The sequence below is a fragment of the Festucalex cinctus genome, chromosome 9, assembly GCF_051991245.1.
Source record: "Festucalex cinctus isolate MCC-2025b chromosome 9, RoL_Fcin_1.0, whole genome shotgun sequence".
NCBI lineage: Eukaryota > Metazoa > Chordata > Actinopteri > Syngnathiformes > Syngnathidae > Festucalex > Festucalex cinctus.
In genome coordinates this window covers 11,598,830-11,614,475 of record NC_135419.1, presented here as the reverse complement: position 1 = coordinate 11,614,475, position 15,646 = coordinate 11,598,830, and the positions used below count along the sequence as shown (strand labels likewise).

At 39.2% G+C, this 15,646-nt stretch overlaps 1 protein-coding gene and 1 long non-coding RNA gene across 5 annotated transcripts in view; one reads left to right on the top strand and one right to left on the bottom strand.

Moving 5' to 3' along the window:
* Window positions 1-15,646, top strand: part of ccdc88b (coiled-coil domain containing 88B) — a 60,635-nt gene that overhangs the window by 33,022 nt on the left and 11,967 nt on the right. For all 3 annotated transcript variants that reach the window (XM_077532317.1, XM_077532316.1, XM_077532318.1), the window contains 7 exons: window positions 1,196-1,536; window positions 2,743-2,902; window positions 3,849-4,211; window positions 5,613-5,774; window positions 8,365-8,642; window positions 10,532-10,675; window positions 12,755-12,941. In XM_077532317.1, coding sequence (XP_077388443.1) covers window positions 1,196-1,536; window positions 2,743-2,902; window positions 3,849-4,211; window positions 5,613-5,774; window positions 8,365-8,642; window positions 10,532-10,675; window positions 12,755-12,941 — 1,635 coding nt within the window. The remainder of the gene's footprint in view (window positions 1-1,195; window positions 1,537-2,742; window positions 2,903-3,848; window positions 4,212-5,612; window positions 5,775-8,364; window positions 8,643-10,531; window positions 10,676-12,754; window positions 12,942-15,646) is intronic.
* LOC144025916 (uncharacterized) overlaps window positions 8-15,646 on the bottom strand; it is a 37,072-nt gene continuing 21,433 nt past the window's right edge. The window contains exons 4-5 of one of the 2 annotated variants that reach the window (XR_013284984.1): window positions 5,566-5,768; window positions 8-52 (exon numbers count right to left, since the gene is read on the bottom strand). This is a non-coding gene — a long non-coding RNA (uncharacterized LOC144025916). Of the gene's footprint in view, window positions 53-5,379; window positions 5,769-15,646 lie in introns of those variants that run through there. The other variant, XR_013284983.1, reaches the window with a different exon arrangement.

Genomic DNA, 15,646 nt, shown 5'->3' with positions numbered 1-15,646 from the left:
TTTACAACCTCACCATCCTCTGTTGCTTCTTGTGTTGACTCGTGTCTTCAACCTGGAAACAGAAACAACACAAACATAGTTACTTTCTAAAGCAAATAATCAGTAAAGTTAGAATTACAATTGTGTGTTACTGAAAGTAACTAATTACTAAAGTAACTTATCAAACTGAATTACTTTCTAAAGCAAGTAATCAGTAAAGTTAGAATTAGATTTGTATGTAACTGAAAGTAACTCATTACTAAAGTAACTTGTAATATAATTTAGTTATTTTCTAAAGCAACTAATTAGTAAAGTTAGATTACAAGTTACTTGTAATAATAATAGTAGTAATGAACTACTTTCAGTGACACACAATTGTAATGTTACACTCAGTAATTACTAAAGTAACTTGAAATCAAACTTACGTTCTAAAGCAATTAATCAGTAGTTATTTTAAGAATTACTTTAGTAAATATTTACTTTCAGTTACGCACAATTGTAACAGTTACACACAGTAATTACTCAAGTAAATTGTAATCAAACTTAGTTACTTTCTAAAGCAAGTAATCAGTAAAGTTAGATTATAAGTTATTTTAGTAATAAATTACATTCAGCAGATACCGACAACACTGGTCATTTGTGGTGATATGATACAATCAACTGAAATTCTCGCAGTACTCCTTTAGGAGTAAAAAGGGGTTATTAAAATGACATCCCAGAGTCAAAGTTTGTTTAGTGTTAAGAGTCTATAAAGAACTTTTATCCACTGGCCGGGAGCAAAGAATTTTCAATGCTGCTCGTTCTCTCGGCCGTGCAGCTTGCTTTTTGTCTCCCGAGGCCTGCCTCGTATTTTCAGCATCACCGACAAGGTGTCATTAATGCTTTATTTGCTGTCATATTCACGTAACGCTTATGTTGTTCGTTGCAGCTGTTATATGATGGCAAGCTATGTGTTTTTATCTGGTGGCGTCGCTTTTATTTGACATATAACTACTTTAATCTTTGTGAAGTGACAATGTAAGTAGATAATAAGTACCCAATAAAAAGCCAGGGCATCCTTAGAATCACTTGCTACCCGAAAGGCCTTTTCATACTGCGCTTAGCAACAGATTAAATGGCATGTTCATTCACTTCAAAGGGGAACGATGATTGAACAGTCAGGCAGGTGGATGTCAAGGCACCACTTTAATTGTTATCATCGTCCTTCTTTCCTCAGCACGAACAGCTAGCGTTGACCACTCAGGCGCTCAAGGTCGAGTTGGAACGTCAGGGTCGCGCTTTGGACACCTCTCGCCGCCGGGAGGCGGAGCTGGAGGCGGAGGTGCGTGACGCCGGCACGGAGGCTCAAACGGCGAGCCGGGCCCGGGACCAGGCACTGCTGGACGCGTCGCGCCTGGAGCAGGAGAAAGAGGCGTGCCATTTGGAGCTGGACGGCCTGCGGAAGGAAGCGAGGCAGCGGGAACGGGAGGTTGCAAGACTCAGACAGCAGCTGGAGAGCACCAATGTGGCGCTGGAACACAGCAACCAGAGAGTGAGAGCCTTGGATGCTGATCACAGGTACACATGTACACACAAAGATGGTGCTGGCGTCAGGCGGAATCCTTATCTCTCTAACGGCATCACTTTGCAGGAAACACAAAAAAGTATGTTGAGCCATTAACATTGCATTGTCAAAGCTACCGAGCCATTTTCAACACTTTGGATTGGTCCATAATTTGTAAAAATAACACTCTAGTGACAATTTAGGGATGTAACAATGATCGTGATATCGTGATATTAAAATTGCCACAATATCGCCGTCGTCATGTCATGATTTTCAAAGCAGCACTTCTGTTAAAAATGTGAGATTGTTTTCCATTTGTGTGGTTCCAGCACCCTCTAGTGGTTAGTTTAATAGTGCTGTTAAATTTTAATTAGGCATGTTTTGGCCACCTATATTGAAGACCCACGCTAATGGCTAGATGAAGGGGAATGTAACACGTTTGAGATCCTCCAAAAATTGACTTGATTCACAATAAGTGTTTGCATTGGCAAGTAAGTGTTTCAATATTAAGTGTTATTAGTGACTTTAGGTCATTTATGTATGTCATTATGAGATTATTATATTTTTTTATACAATATAGCCAGTTATAAAGTACTGTGAGCTTCTTATTGTTTTTTATTTTTATTTTTCATAAAAATCGCCAACCTCCCACAATATTGTGATAATTATCACATGGTGATGTTCATATCATGATGATGATGATGATGATGATGATGATGATGATGATTATCGTATCTTGACGTTTGGATATTGTCACATCCCTTCTATGATTACTACATTTTAGATACGTATTTTACTGTTTTGTTTTTTGTTTGTTTTTTCCTGACGTATCAATGACCGACCAGACCCATCTGTTAATTTTGGAAAATTTAATGTGGACTTTGAGCACAAAAACTTTTTCCTCCTAACTTCTTTTTTTTTTTTTTTTTTTTTTTTTTAAATAAATTGTCAATTGTTAATCACAATTAGTTCCTGCAATAAATAAAAAAATAAAAAATAAGATTAACCTACTTGCCAAACAGTAAGCCTTCCTTGAGCTTTACTACTAATAACGGCTTACAAGCAAAACTTCAAGTATAAAGTGACACAGTAGCAAACAATTTGTTTTAATAATCACATCATGATTATTACCGGTAATTGGCTTTAACAGACATACTTGTCAACCCTGACCGCATTCAACCAGCCTGTGACCTGTTCTTGGCGCGTGTGTGTGCACATAGGTGCCTGTGTCAGGAGCTGTCTGAGTCCAAGGAGTTCTGCACTCGCCTGCAAGAGGTGGAGCGAGACCTCGACACTCGATTAAGCAGCCTGGAGGAGAGTAAACAGCAGCTGCAGGAGCAGTTCACCAACGCGCAGGCCGAGATTCGGTCACTGTTGCAGGTGAGTGTGTAAATTTGTGTGTGTTATGGGAGAGGGTTTATGTGCAATATTGCAGGGTATAGCTACCAACGCTGTGGCCAAAGTAATGTTAATCTAAAACAAGATTACTAAACTGGATGTAAAATTTATGATTATGATCATTGGTGTTTGATTGACACTGTTTTTTTAATAATAATAATAAATAATAATAATAATAATGATAATAGCCAGGGGCGGTTTAGTGGTTCGCACGTCCGCTTCCCAGTTCTGAGGACACAGGTTCGAGTCCAGGCTCCGGCCATCCTGGGTGGAGTTTGCATGTTCTTCCCGTGCCTGCGTGGTTCTTCTCCGGGTACTCCGGTCTCCTCCCACATTCCAAAGACATGCATGGCAGGTTAATTGGGTGCACTGAATTGTCCCTAGGTGTGCTTGTGAGCGTGGATGGTTGTTCCTCTCTGTATGCCCTGCGATTGGCTGGCAACCAGTTCAGGGTGTATCCCGCCTATACTGCTCATAGACAGCTGAGATTGGCTCCAGCACCCCCCGCGAACCTTGTGAGGAGTGAGTAAGTCAAGAAATGGATGGATGGATGGATAATAGCCAGTCCCGGACATGTCCTTTTCAAAACCTGCCGTAAAGAGAATTTTTTATTATTATTTTTTTAAGAGACTAGTAATATGTTATCATTAAAAATTAAAATTAAAATATTGCAAAAAAAGAGGAATGGTATTAGTGTTTTAATGGCAAGCTATACAAGAGGGAAAAAGTCATCGCCTTACCATTTTTATCGTTCTGAAAAGTGAAAACTTGTTTGAATTAAATTAAGGTTAATTCATTTAACTTACGGCAAGGAAAAGTGTGTTGCAGTTTGTTTCTGGAGAAGAAGTGATTATAGAAGTCACAGCTCGTAACTTTACAATATTAAATTTTATGATAATCACTATCTCTTTTGTTGTTGTTGTGTCAGGATCTATCCAACGAGCAGACTCGTTCTCACACTCTTACTTCCGAAGTCCAGCGCCTCAGCCTGAAGCTCCAAAAATCCGAAACTCAACTAAAAGTCGCAACGGACTCCCTCAGCCAATCACGAGACAGAACAGAGCCGTCCGCTCGCCCTCTGAGCGAACGCGAGCCTCATCTCCAGCCGGGAACGACGGATGAGGATTGTGTTCCTCCTTCCTCGAGCCAAACGCACGTTTGTCAGACTGACCAGTGGGAGGCATCGACTCGGGATCAAGACAAAGGTCACGACCTTTCTGTGTCGCCCCATGATGCCGTGGGAGAGACAGAGAGGCAGCCCGCTCGCGGATTGTTGGAGCTGGAAAAAGAGGTTTGTATTGGGATTGTATTGGGCAGCGTGAGCTTCCGATCTTATCTGCAGGACGTCTGCGTTGTTTATGTGAGGGATAATGATCCATATTATGCGGAAAGTCTTTTGCCGGAGGGGTTCTCGTCGACTCCGCTCACAATAACGTCCACTTCCCGAGTGCAGCACTTTATTTTCAGACGCTTTATCTCTCTTCATCACTTTCTATAATGTCACCTCAGCGACTCTTCATCTTCCTTATCTCAGCTGCTTTTCTCTTCCTTTTTTTTCCCCTCCCCTTCTGCCGTCGACACTTACTCTTACAAAAATATAACTAACATTGTTTGCACAGCCTTCAAGGTCAGGAATCTTGTTCATTTTATTTGCAGGATTGGAAGTGCAGTGAGGCGGTTGTTCCAAACATACTCGGGCGCAGGAATGATTGATGCTACAAGTTGCGGAAAAAGTTGTAATCCCTCAAGTATCAGCATCGGTCTTGAAGACTAGCAGACCATGAGCACATTTCATAAAAAAAAAAAAAAAACAGTCCAAAATAAAATATTGAAGACGAGTATTTTGTGTAGTCCAATTTCAGCCCCAAGCACATGATTTTTTTTTTATTTTCTTTTTTTATTTTTGCATAGTAGTTTTATTTATTAGGTTGGTATTTTATTTTATTTTTTATTAAAACTGGTGAATAATAATACATAAAATAGTAATATACAAATAAATAAATTATATATATATATATATATATATATATATATATATGGTTCGGTTCGATTCAGTAGGATTACGATTCGGTTCGATTCAGTGTAGCGGCGCAATGATTATTTGAAAACACAACAATTAGTTAATTGTCAAATTAATTTGCAATTATTTTGTTACTCCATTAAAGGTTTGAATATCTTGATTCATTTAAAATGATCAAAATCTTGTAACTTTCACAATTTACATGCATATGCCTAATAAAATACTCCACCCATAAGTTGTAACTACTAATTAATATCTTTTTCAAAGTGCCACCATACTACATGTAAACTAATTAACTTAAAACAATTACAATTAGAGAGATAGATAGATAGATAGATAGATAGATAGATTTGAGTATATATATATATATATATATTTATTTATTTATATACAATTTATATATTTATACATTACTATTTTATTTCTTATTCACCAGTTTTAATAATTTAAAATCTTTCACTCACACATATTCTAAATGTAAACTAACATTGATTAGCACCCTGAAGGGTGATTCATCTACACATGTAACGGAAGTGCAAATAAATATATTTACATAGGAGTGTGACAAGAAGTCAGCGCCGCGACAAGGCGATGTCTACATGCTGTAGGAGGATGAAACATTTACCGCCTGCGCTTGTCTTTGTTCCCTCCCCTCGATCACATCTGCCTCAGAGAGCCGTGCGGCTCGCAGGACAGGAGGCTTTGTTGTCGCGTCTGTCTCAGTCCCAGGAGACTTGTGAGCACCTGAGGGAGCAGCTGGAGGCGCTGCACCGACACTCGCTCAGCCTGCAGGACTCGTGTACTCGACTGCAGGCGCTCAACACTCAGCTACAGGTGACAGAACACACAAAGAAAGGGAGAGGGAGAGAGAGCGAGTAAGGCGGAAGGGATTTCAATGTCATAACAGTCAGAGGTTTTCTAAGGTTATACTTTGGGAAATTCAATAACAAGTGCAAAAAGGAAGAAATGACTGCACTGTGTAGAGCCAGTTTTTTATTTATTTAAAAATGTACAATGCACATATTGTGCTTAAAAGTTAAATATAAGTAACGTACTTAGGCGGTGATTCTTTTACGTACCACTAGAGGGAGTCCCGTAGCACTGGTGGTACTAGTACTACATGTTGACGACCACTGTCGTAATAGTAGCAAATACTACAAAAGGTGGTTACAATTTTTTTTGTCACTGTATGTTTTAAAGGTACAATCAGTATTATACAGTGGCATCTAGTGGTGAAATAATAATTCTAGCCTAAATAATAAGCCGAAAAATCTTAGCGGGCGGCCATTTTGCTACTTGCTATCGAATGAAAATGGCATCACAGTGCCAAATGCTGCGTTCGTGGAAAGTGGGAAATCGGATTTTTACCCTCACTTCACTGACCGGTTTAAATCTGACGTCACTCAGCAATGGTGAGCCCCATGGAGAGACAGACCATGAATGGCAAAAACATAATTTACAAGATTTTAAACAGATATGTATTTATATTTATGTATTGTTACTTTAGTTAGATATTTAAATAAATAGGTTCACATAAACGCAACGTGATTTGGAATGGCCACAGCAACAAACAATTTGTCGCATTCAGCCATCTTTGTTGTTTACATTTGCCACAAACACTTTGAGGTCGGAACTGGGAGAATCCAAGTGGGATATATCCGACTTCCCACCTTCCTCGAATGCAGCATAACAGCTCGACTTGCGATCGTCACATAGCCAAATCCATAAAATAGGTGAACCGTGATTGGTCGTTACTTGTTATTTGTTACTTGTTATTACCTGAGCCACTGTGATGTCATTTTCACTTAACAAGAAGAGGCAAAACGGCTGCCCCCCGAGATGGGGGAAAACTGGTGGATTTTGCTGTTTCTTTCATTATCCACAAATGCAATATTAATCAGAATGGCATGTTAAGACTAGTAGGGGCGCATAGAACATATTCTAAAGACAATTTTTAACTTGACTTCCCTTTAAGGGTAATGTGAAGTAATACGGGTAGCATGGTGTAAAATATGGTTAGTATTTAAGCCTCATAGTTCTGAATTCTGGGTTTGAATCACATCTCAACTCTTGTGGAGTTTAGTTCTCTCCATGCTTATGTGAGTTCTCTCTGCTTAATCTAACTTCCTCCCACATTCCATGCATGTTAGGTTCACTGTAGACTCTCAATTGGCATTAACCTGCACGAGAGAAAACACATGACTGGATGGACTAACTTCATAGTTATCATTTCAAGGCTCCACTTTCACAAAATTACATCACATCATAACAACCTGAAATTAATCGGGCTAATGGTATTACCACTAGTAGTACTAACAAACAAATAACAGGGGGATGTAGCATTGTTGATTGCGGCCTTAAGGGCACGAGCAGCTTTGAGAGGGGAGAAAGAAAAACAAGTTAGTAGCGCACACAAACACCATTATGGATGTGAACAGATAGAGATTGAGAGGATGGTGGGAAATCCCCTCAGGCAGTCTGAGCCTATGGCAGCATATAACTAAGGCATGATTCAGGACACGGCCGGGTCAGCCGTCACGATGTGCTTTAATAAAACAGAAGAGCCCTTTATCAGTCCCTGAGAGGGGAACTTTAACATCGACACATTTATTGAGCATGTTACACGCAGGAGACTAATGCACAAACATGATCCTTCGAGCAACTGTGTGCACACACACATATGCAGAAAATCATACTTTTAGTTCTTTTATAGTACTTCTTAAATAATTTACATTTATGCTTGTGTCAAATTTTGAGTCTTAAATGATGTTTTTGTGATCGAAGGATTCAGACACAGAACTTTAGAAAGGCAAGTCAGATGTGCTAACCGCGAGCCTACCTCGCTGCCACAAACTGGCACTGTCTTCTATAATTGGCCTGTAGCAAGCAGTAATTCAGTTTAGTGTACAAACAAACACTTGGCGGCTCTTCACATGAGTAGTTTTACTTCAAATTTCTCACTGTAACAGCACTTATAATTAACTTTGTAGCACTCTCGAAATCCAGGGTCACTGATGCCCTTTTTTTGCAGTCTGCCATTCACATTGTACGTATTCTCTACTGACATACAACTACACAATATTTATCTATTAAAATGACGTTAACATCTAAATAAAGTACATCAAACTCACCAAATATGCTAATGTGTTATAATTTACGGATCACTACAGATGTGTTTTAAGCTATTGAGCTTGAATGCTGGTAGCTGGCGAAGACCAAATCTGATTGGTTAAAGAAACAGCACTACTTCTGAAGGCCAGATTAGATTGACATGGCAACACACAGAGGCTGAAATCTGATTGGACCAAAAATATAACGTACCAGAAGCAGTGCAGTCAAGAGAAATACTACAAAAAAATAAATTGGTAATAAATGAAATGAATAAATTATGACTTCTCTGCCTCCCACACATTGACACAAACAGGTGGAACAAGCAACCGTAAACTCCCAGCATGCAGCGGTGCAGGCGCGCCACAGCGAGACCGAGGCCCGGTGCGCGGCGCTGGAGGCGGAGTCTAAGGTGTGGGCACGAGAGCGGGAGGAGTCGGCCGCCAGGGCGGAGACCCTCAGGCGGGACCACGAGCGGCTGACGGCGCTGCAGCAGCGTCAGGAGGCGGAGCTGGAGGAACTCCTAGACAAACACTCGCGCCTGCGGACCAGCAGCCGCAGTCTGGAGGCGCAACACAGGGAGCTGGAGGGCAGGTACACCCAAGCAGACTTACAGATGCTAATTGTGGGAGCGCTGAGAGACAAGCATTTACATTACTGTTATTGTGTGTAAAAACACTTAAATTAATGCATTGAGACAGGCATTCACACAACTGCAATAAATGCAATTAATGCATTGAGACAGGCATTCACACAACTGCAATAAATGCAATTAATGCATTGAGACAGGCATTCACACAACTGCAATAAATGCACGGCGTGGATGCTGACAGCTGTGCACACAAGCACCGTTTTGTGCCAAAAATACACGACACGTGTGTGAATGCTGAGAGACAAACATTCAAACGCCTATTACACTTCAAATAGCCTGCTGAGAGACAACCATTCACACCACTGCTGTTATGATTCAAACATGTATTTTGTGACTGCTGATAAAATGCTCAAACTAAACTGTTATTTTGTATGTGAATGCTGAGAGATGAACATTAACACATCTACTATGCATCAAAATCTTACTATGTAAATGCTGAGACAATCAGTCATGCCACTGCCAGTATGCATTAACAATTGATTTTTTACACTACTGCTTTGATTTTGCTTGTAAATGCTGAGAGACAGTGATTCACACCACTACTATCATGCATCAAAACTTGCATTGTAAATGCTGATAAGCAATCATTTGGACCACTGCTACTGTAAGTTAAAAATATGTTTTGTGACTGCTGAAATACAAGTGCTGAAATGAAAGTTAAGTTATGTAAATGTGAATGCTGAGACGAACATTAACACAACTGCTATATTACATCAAATCTTATATAAACGTTGAGAGGAATCATTCATGCTACAACTATTGTGCATTAACTATTTTGTGAATGCTGGATGACAAGCTCTCACACTTCTGCTACTGTGCATGTACTGTAAATGCTGAGAGACAATCATTCACCCCACTGCTACTGTACATCACAAACGTACCATGTGCTCAGAACACTATTACTGTGCATGGGAATGCTGAGATTCAGTCATTCACCCTGCTGCTTTTGTACATCAAAATGTATTTCGTGAATGCTGAGAGACAAACATTCATGCACACATTTATGCCAGCTTTCCCATTATCGTGCTTCAAAAAAAAAGTCTAAATGCTGAGAGACAGTCATTCATCCCACTGCTACTGTACATCACAAACTTACCATGTAAATGCTGAGAGACAAGTTCTCAGAACACTATTACTGTGCATGGGAATGCTGAGATTCAGTCATTCCACCCCGTTGCTTTTGTACATCAAAATGTATTTCGTGAATGCTGAGAGACAAACATTCACACACACATTTATGCAAGCTTTTGCTATTAACGTGCTGACTTGACTTAAAAAACCAAAAAGTCTAAATGTTGAGAGACAATCATTCACCTCACTGCTACGGTACAATACTTGCCATGTAAATGCCGAGAGACAAGTGCTCAGAACACTATTGACCGCTGCTTTTGTCCATCAAAATGTATTTCGTGAATGCTGGGAGACAAACACACTATTGTGTAAGCTTTTGCCATTATCGCGCTTCAAAAAAAGTCTAAATGCTGAAAGACAAATCATTCGCACCAAAGGTATTGTGTGTCAAAAAAATGTTTCTCGCTCCGTTTTCTTATGCTTTTTTAAGGTGTTTTTGCTCAACAGACCTGAGTTATTACTTTTCACAGTCCGCACACTTATCTTCCCAATGACGCAGCAATATCACGGGCATCACCTCAAATCAGCTATATCGTCATCTCTATGCTTTTGCCGGTGCTATGATAGGCTGTGATGCATTAACTCATGTTCAGTTCATTTTTCTTTCACATTTTGACTTCGGGACATTTTTCAGCATTCACATGTAATTGCTTTTTTTCTGCCCAACTGTGTTAATGCCGTGTGCGTTTATGTTGCGTAGCTACAAAGAGCTGCTGGATGCTAAAAGCCAGCTGGAGGAGAGAGAGCGAGAGATGAAAATGGCGAGAGAGGAGATGGAAGCCGAAAGCCAGAGTCGACTGGAACAAGAACGAAAGTTGGAGAGGCTGAAAGACGACAGCGAGAGGTGACAAATGCTTACACAAAGAGTTGGCGCTCAGCTCATGAGCTCTCACATTTAAACTCTTGACATTATCGCTTTACTATGGATCACAGGATACAAAAACAGGAGGTGGGTTCAATGCAAATGCAATACGGCGTGTATTGCTCATTGACGTGAGCGTTAAACAGCGGAAGCAAGGAACAACAAAGCAGTCAAGATGCGATTACAGGAAAGGATAACAGAATAGAAAAATTAGCTTGGACGCTCACAAGACTTTCAATTTAAACTCAAGGCCATTCCTTTCATGACATCCCATTATGGGTTGTCACCATCGTATTGACAGAACTGACGAATGACACCTTAGTAATGACAGGCTGTCAAACTGAAGAACAATGTCCTCATGTTGTGGTTGCGAGCGTTATTTAGCTAATAGCTGAGCTGCAGTTTCAAATGCACCCTTTAGACTTGTTAATCAGCATCCGTTTTCCTAATCAACGATACAGACTAGATTCTCCACCCATCCATTTTCTAAAGAGGTAATTCCCAACCATTGTGCCAATTTTGCCAAATTATACACTGCTTTGTTAATTTATATATCGCAGTGACATATGGTGACTTGTACAACAATTAAATTCGGCAGAAGCTACATAATTAACCCGTGTATCCACCTGCTGCCAGTTATGAAACAGATTAAGTCATGACATGCGCACACAGTACACGTGTATTGAAAACAACCGCATAACTTTGCCTTTGTCGCTAGCTTAATGCTAACACGTAATGGGAAACGCCATACACGGGCTAACGAATAGCATCTTTGTCGCGAGATGGATATTTGAACACAAACAATGCAGAAAAAGGTAAACACGTTATAAATACTGCAATTACTGAGTCACATGAAAGGGATACTTTACTTATTTAGCCATTTTTGGCAGTCAAACTTTAATACTTTGCCTATAATAAATTTTATATTTTCATTATTTTTCATGTCCAAGCACAGCTCAGCTTGTGGAAAACAGGTGATCTGTGATTGGTTACCTGAGCCCTTGTGATGTCATTTTCAGTCGACAGCAAGTTGCAAAATGTGTTTTTTAAAGGTACTAATTGTACGTGAAAAATAATTAAAGTATCAAATTAATTACAGACAAAATATGAACTTTTTATTGCTATAATGGGCTAAATAAGTGAAGTATCCCTTTAATTGTGAAAGTCTTCTTCGTTTGTGTCTGCATGACAGTATTACACTGCCCCCTGGTGACCAAGTTGCACAACGATACATAAACTATTCAATTCTAAACATTCAGTTTAATTATTACATTTTTAAAATAAATTGTAAAATTATAGGATATATATAATGTCCATATTAGAATGCTTAAGAACTAGGAGGCATCTGAAACATGTACTGTATTTATAGTTTTTAATACTAATTATTAAATAAGTTTCACGGATGCATGTATATCATACTTTGCAGTCACATTGTGAAGATCTAAAAATATTCCATCCATGTTTATTTAACAATTTACTAATCTTTCAACTAGAGATGGGCAAGTACTGATAACAGGTATCGACTATGGTCGATGCCAGTCTCAGCTGCTCTCGTGTCAATTTTACGATCAGGAACGACAAATTAGAAATCAGAAGAATAGGAAATTGATGTTCATTTCATGCAATTTTAAGGAAAAATTATAAAATGGGCTTTTGTGGTGTTTCTTTAAAATGATCCGTCATTGTTTTTTGGTGGAAATTTTATGTATCAAAACTACTAGCGGTTACTATCAGTACGTGGTATTGGCGAGTACTTGAGTTGAGTACTTGTACCGGTATCAGTCTCCTTCCAACTGTGAATATTAGATGTGATTTCATAGCAGAGCCAAACAGAGATGATAGCTTACCTCAATAAAGTGTTTTGTAGGCAATAAATTTAAAACTAGAGTGTGATTTTAAATCATTTTTGAATGTATTCTCTCCCTTTTTTTTTTTTGTATAACTTTGTGTATGACTCATTGTGCTGTGTAATATAATAATGGGTTTAATTTAGAGAGCAGATGATCCAAAGCACTCCGCGGGACGTGAGCAATGACTAAATGTGTCTGCGTGTGTGTTCAGGCTCCAGGCCCAGCATAAAGAATTGGTGGCATCGCAGGCAGAGTTGCTGGCCCAGGGCTCCTTGTTGAGGGGGGAGCTGAGCGCCTCCCTGCTGGAGAGGACTCGCCTGGAGGGGGAGCTCAGCACCTTGAGGGAAGCCAACCAAAGTCTGGACCTCAGCAACGCTCGCCTCACCAGCCAATTTCAGGTATCGCGTGCATCCTCTACGAAGATGATTGGAAAAGCAGACCTCGGCCGGAAGCCCAACAATCCTAAAAAATTTGATTGATGATGTTCCACTCCAGTACAAAATGGACGCTTTCTGCTACAGACAGCAGAATGTTGATCCAGCAGCTTCATCGGTTGGAGCTGGTCAGTCACTATTTGGCCTCAATTCATTCATTTTCTATCCGCAAATTCCCAGATAGAGCTCACCTGTGGGAAATTAACTATTTTCACTCAGTTGGTGGGAAAACTATTTATTTACCGCGAATAATAGATATTTGATCATGAACTGTATCTATTCCAGTTTGGCTCAGGCTGCATCATCATCATCATCATCATCATCATCATCATCATCATCATCATATGAATACATACTTTATCCGTTGCAGCCTCCAGAGCAAAAAACTGTTTTGTAATAAGAAAAATAGTTCTCCATAATATCATACTTAAAATACATTAAATGCATTGTCAAGTTCCAACGTTCGTGTCAGCTAAATGCTAAAAAAAATCAGCATTTTTCCGCATCATTCTAATAAGTAGCATTTTTTAACTTGCGCATGTGCAAATTACAAATTATTATTATTATTATTATTATTATTATTTTAAAGCATGTAGCCTACATTACACTAGTACATTAAACGTTCTTGTAAGCTTAATGCTAAAAACTTAGCATTTTTGCTCCATAATTAAAAAAAAAAAAGCATTTTTAAAAAACAAGTAAAAAAAAACCATTTTTTTTTTAAAACAAACAAAAAAAACTTCTTTTTTTTTTAGCATTTAGCCTACATTACACTACTACATTCCAACGTTCTTCTTGTTTACACTACTACATTCCAATGTTCTTCTTGTTAAAATTTTTTTTTTTTTTAAGCATTTATACTGCATTACACTAGACATTTTTTGGGGGGATTATGGAGAAAAAACTTAAGTTAAAAAGTTTTTTTTTTGTTTTTTTTGTTTTTTTTGTTTTTTGAAGCATTTAGCCTACATTACACTAGTACATTCCAACGTTCTTCTTGTTAGCTAAATGCTAAAAACTGCATTTTTTCTCCATAATTAAAAAAATATATATATTAATTTTATTATTTAGCCTACATTACACCAATGTGTTAAAAATGTGTTTAAAAAAAAAGTAGGTAAGTAAAAATTGTTTATTCATAATTTCGATGATTCATCTTGTCTCTGCAGTGCATGATTTCCGTTTGGCATATATCCCCATAATTCCATTTGCATATGCGCAGTGACATTATGGGAAAAAATGCTTTAGCACTTAGCATACAAGTACTTTTGAATGTGTTTGCAAGTGTGTTTCAATGCATTTGAGCGTACTTGCAAATATGTTTGAACATATTTGCCAGTCAAAAATGATCCAAACAAACTCCACATTGGCACAAAAGGGACACCTTTTTTGGATTTTGGACTAAAAAGTCAACAACCCCAGACTGTTCGCCATTCAACTGCTTTGTGAACCACTACAAAACAAACAGCAACAGCAAAAAGTCATTTGTCCAGTTCTCTATAAAGTTTCGAAGTTTTGTGAAAATAGGTTAGCCGTTTTTACATAACCAACAAACAAACTGACTAATGATGCTCAGCTTTCTGTTGCAAAACACAACCACCATAATAAACATATTAGATATCCAACAGACTTATAACTTTGCTATCAAGTGAATTATTCATGCACGGAACACTAATTGTCCCCTCTGTGGGGGAGTGCCATTACACAAGCCCGAAAAATAATTAAAAAGCATCTTTTTCCTGAGCTCTTCCGTCGCAAACGACTCCGCAAATCCATAACGCGTCTGCTTGTAAACAAGAATGATGATGTGGGACCGCAGTCGATTTGTATTGACCATCGAGGTGAATTAATCTTCACAACTGTAGGGGGAGCCCTCGAGCAATACGCCCACTTATCCCTTACTGCTACTTCACCGCTCAATTCCAGTCTTAACTAAAACAACCGTTTAATGTGTGAGCGCCGGTATTTGCTCCCCATAAAGCTCACACGGCCCACAAGTGTAGTAAAGGAGGAACACACCTTCAAACCTGCAGTCGGTCGCACTCGGGGTGTTTAATATTGCAGTTGCCGATTGAACATTTGCATGCAAAGAAGGATTTAATGCTTCACGGCGGAGACGCTCGGAAACATTACACTCTTGGAATAATAAAGCTAATTTATTTGAAACATCGTTGGGCAATTAAACCAAACATATTAGAAATTTATGGCAGGTTTTAGAGGCTGTTTTACATCGGCGTGGTCAGGGTGGAATCGTTAGCATCTCGCCGGAGGAGATTTTTCCTCACACCTGATGGGAAGCCCACGTCAGTCAGAATTGACACATGAGGAAAACGTGATTTCAAATCGGTTTTAATCTCCCGCGCAAGGCTGTCAAACGACGGCTAAATATTGAAAATGCTCCTGGCGCGCTCAAGTCTGAAGTGAGGGATGATCGCAGACGTGCAAATTGACTTTCCATAAAGGAGCCAAGCGGGAGATGTTTTGATAGGCTGCCTCAACCTGCTCGGCTAATGAACATTTGGTGCGCTAATAGATAAGAAAGACCAAAAAAACGATGCCAGGATCGGCCGTGTTTTTCCGAGTGATTCAAACTGACCAATACAACACACTTGGCTTGTCAAAGTCGACAAATTAGCTTCGCTGTTAATCAATTGGAGTTGCCTCCCAGT